The 4144-nt window shown below is 47.9% G+C and overlaps 1 protein-coding gene across 1 annotated transcript; it reads right to left on the bottom strand.

The window, feature by feature from the left end:
- On the bottom strand, positions 221 to 2308 carry LOC8066765 (adenine/guanine permease AZG1). Its single transcript, XM_002440840.2, has one exon. The coding sequence runs from the start codon at positions 2246 to 2248 to the stop codon at positions 551 to 553; it is 1698 nt and encodes a 565-aa protein (XP_002440885.1). The 5' UTR covers positions 2249 to 2308; the 3' UTR covers positions 221 to 550.

Below are 4144 nucleotides of genomic sequence, written 5' to 3' on the forward strand. Positions count from 1 at the left end.
ACATGTCACACAGGAATAGTGTATTTTCCAGTAGTGCATAGACAGCCACAAGGTGACAAATGGTTCAAATTGTCATAGAATTACATCTAATTCTCAAACCGTCATAAGACCGTCACAGAGAAACCGTCATGGACTAACAGATTTCTTGTATGCCGTCAAAGTGAAGGATATGATATGTAGATGTTGCAACCATGTTTACATATAGTCAATTTTATAAAAGTGCTCACAAAGCCAAGAGTATACCTTTTAAATAAAAGATTCACAATATAACCATGTCTATGTCATATACTGTATGCCTTAATGTATATGCTTACCCCTCGTGCGCAGAGGTGGGCGTTTGCCACTTGTTGATCCCAAAACCTTCGACTTAGTACAGTATGTCTCAGCAGAAAAGCACGCGCATTCTACATGAAATTCCGATCTATTTATAATACGGAGTACCTAGCAACCCCGATAGCGTACATGAAATTCCCTAAAAACAGGAAGAAATTGACGGGGGAAAAAAAGAGTCCAAAGTGAAAGGCCGAGAGGACAAAAGGGGAAAGAAATGTTATGCGGATTCCATATCCTTCCTCTGCTCTTCCCCGCCGCAATTAGTCCTCTCGGCGCCGCCTCCGATCTTCTTGCGGCAGCCGAGCCTCTTGGTCGCATGGCACGCCCAGTCCCACGAGTGGAGGAGCATGTAGGAGGCGATACCGCCGACGAGTCCGTAGGCGATGGAGTAGGTGAGCGGCATGAGCGCTAGTGTTAGGAACGCCGGCACGGCCTGCCGCATGTCGTCCCAGTCGACCTCCGCCACCGCGCGCATCATCATGACGCCCACCAGCACCAGCGGCGGCCCGACCGCCCAAGACGGTATCGACGCGAGCACCGGCGTGATGAACAGCGCCGCCGCGAAGTAGGCCGCCGTCGTGAGCGCCGCCAGCCCCGTCCGGCCGCCCTCCCGGATCCCCGTGGACGACTCGATGAACGCCGTAACTGGGGACGTGCCCAGGAGCGAGCCAAACACGATGGCCGTCGCGTCGGACATGAAGGCGAAGTACTGGCCCTCGAACTCCCCCGTCACATCGTCAACGAATCCGGCGAACCGCGCCATGGTGTAGAGGCTGCCAGTCGTGTCGAGGATGTCGACGTAGAGAAAGGTGATGAGCGCCTCCCAGAAGTAGCCGTGGCCGATGCCGCTGAAGTCGAGCGCGCCGGCCGTGGACCGGATCCGGTGCACGTCGAACACCTTCTTGAAGTAGTGGAAGCTGTCGTCGCCGGTGGGCGTGTCCGGGAACGCGGTGACGGCCGTGTGGCGCGGCCAGGACACGAAGGTCACGAACAGGATGCCGTAGATGAGAGCGCCCTTGACGCTCTTGATGAGGCAGAAGGCAATGATGAGGAACCCCACGACGGCGAGCCAGAACGTCGGGGAGGTCATTCGCCCCGACAGGCAGAGTACGCCGCCGGAGACGGTGCCGCCCGGCATGAGTGCCACCGTACCATTGGGGAATGTCAGCACTGGCGCCACGGACGCGCGCTGCGACGCCGGGCACGCGCCAAGCGTGACCAGCGTCGACGAGCTGAAGCCCACGAGCCCCACGCCCTCGTTGCTCTGCAGCCCGATGAAGGCCAGGAACAGCCCGATCCCTGCGGACGCCGAGATCCGCACAGGTTCGGGGATGAACTGGGCGAGCTTGGACCGCAAGCCCACGATGGAGATAAGGAGGAAGATGAGGCCCTCGAGGAAGACCGCTGCAAGCGCCTTGCGGTAGGAGAGCGTGCCGGAGCCGTGGAAGCCGACAACCGTGTAGGCGAAGTAGGCGTTGGTGCCCATCCCTGGTGCGAGCGCGATGGGGAGGTTGGCGAAGGCGCCCATGATGAAGGAGCCGATCACCGACGACGCCGCGGTGGCCACGATCAGGTCCCGGCGGGCGCGCGCCACGCAGGCGGCGTACCCGGGGTCAACGGGCGGGAACTTGCACCTTGGGGACGGCGCGTCGCAGTCGTCCACGGTGCACGTGGCGCCGGAGTCGGAGAGGATGGACGCGTTGACGGCGAGGATGTAAGCCATGGTGAGGAACGTGGCCGTGCCGGCGCGCAGCTCCGTGGTGAACGTGGTCCCACGCGCAGCGAGGCGGAACCGTCGGCCGACCCATGACCGCTCCACCGCGGCGTTGAGCTGGCCCAGCTTCGTCGTGGCCGATGCCGACACCGCAGCGCGCTCCCCGCTGCTGTTTGTACTCGGGATGATGGAGTTGGCCATGACGGCGCGTGGGGGCCGGGGGCTTGGGGGCTGTGTGGCTGTGTGCCGTGTGCGTTTGGGATCTTTTTAACGAGGTGATGGGATGGGGCTGCGCCGTGGGCGTGGGCAGTCAAAGGCGAGGGAAAAAAAAAAGATCAACCGATTTTTTTTAAAAAAATACTTTATTATTATCTATACTGTTTGGGATCTTCTTATCTATTTGGTTTTTCTTTTGGGTGTTTGAATGAGGTGGGGAACCTAAGACCAAGCATCTTGCTTAGGTTATCCTTGTTGCTACTGCTATGAATTGGGTGAAAGCTTTTGCGATTAGGACATGAAGGAGCTTTATGTTTCTGGCTTTATTGGGGTTTGTTGAGAGAATTTGGGAGATCTTTTTGAGACTTCGTTGAGGCGACTGATTGCGTGATTTAGACCAACACAGCATTTTGGGCCTTGTTTAGTTCACCCTGAAAACCAAAAAATTTTTAAAATTCTCCATCACATCGAATCTTGTAGCACATGCATGAAACATTAAATATAGACGAAAACAAAAACTAATTACACAGTTTAGCTGTAAATCACGAGATGAATCTTTTGATCCTAGTTAGTCCATAATTAGATAATATTTGCTACAAACAAACGAAATTGCTACAGTATCGAAAAGTTTTCACTTTTCGGAACTAAGCAAGGCCTTGCTTCCATTAATATTGGAATCACAATTAGTATGTTTGGACTGTACAAAATTCTAAAGGATCTAGCATTAAAGTAATTACGGTAAAGAACTATAGATTTGCTATATACTGACGAGATGAGTGAGAAGGAAGAGAATCGGGATTTAAGTTTATAGCTAGCTTATCTTTAGTCTATGAATAAGAACTAAGAAACTTAGTGAGACAAACAAGTGAACTAATAAGTATTATATGAGTGAGCTAATAGGCTATAATTATATATACGGTCGACCTTCTCTTGTTATTTTTTGCACAATACATGAAACAATTTTAACACGTTCTAGATAGGAAAAGTGCAGATGCGAGCAGGTTAGAATATCTAGCTGGTACACCCTACATTTCATATTAATCCATTTTAAATTTGTCCGCAATCAAATTTAAGTAAATTTGACTAAACCAAAGGAAAAAAGATATATGAATATAACAAGTGTGAACAAGCACACTATGAAAACATGACTTATGCAAAAAGATAATAAAAATAACTTGATGTGATGGATGTTAGTGTACGTATTTTTTCTAATCAAGTTACGTTTAAAGTTTAACTTCAAATAAGATTAAAGTAATAGCCATGTTTAGTTCCTCCTCCTTAAATTCACTCCCTATCCCATCGAATGTGTAGATACATGCATAAAATATTAAATATAAACTAAAAAAATAACTAATTGCAAAAATTTTGACTATTTTGCGAGACGAATCTTTTAAGCCTAATTAGTCTATGATTACTTCAGTAAGGCTAAGTAAACATATGTTAATAACGTATTACTTAGGTCTAATAAATTCATCTCGTAGAGTGCAAAAGACTTACGTAATTTGTTTTGTTATTACTATTCAAACACTCACTGTGACACAATATCTTTTTTTCGACGATTGTGACTCTCAATATGACAATCAGTGCAAAATCCAAAATTTAAGTTGTGGATTGAGGCCTTGTTTAGTTCCTAAATTTTTTTTAAGATTTCTCATCACATCAAATCTTTAGACGCATGTATAAAGTATTAAATATAAATAAAAATAATAACTAATTATATAGTTTACGTGTAATTTGTAAGATGAATCTTTTAAATCTAGTTAGTCTATAGTTAAACAATAATTACTAATTACAGATGAAAGTGCTACAGTAATTGAATCAAAAAATTTCGCCAACTAAAGGCGTGATGAGTAGCTGCGAGGCACCGATGGTTTTGAAAAT

This window comes from Sorghum bicolor, chromosome 9, assembly GCF_000003195.3.
Source record: "Sorghum bicolor cultivar BTx623 chromosome 9, Sorghum_bicolor_NCBIv3, whole genome shotgun sequence".
NCBI lineage: Eukaryota > Viridiplantae > Streptophyta > Magnoliopsida > Poales > Poaceae > Sorghum > Sorghum bicolor.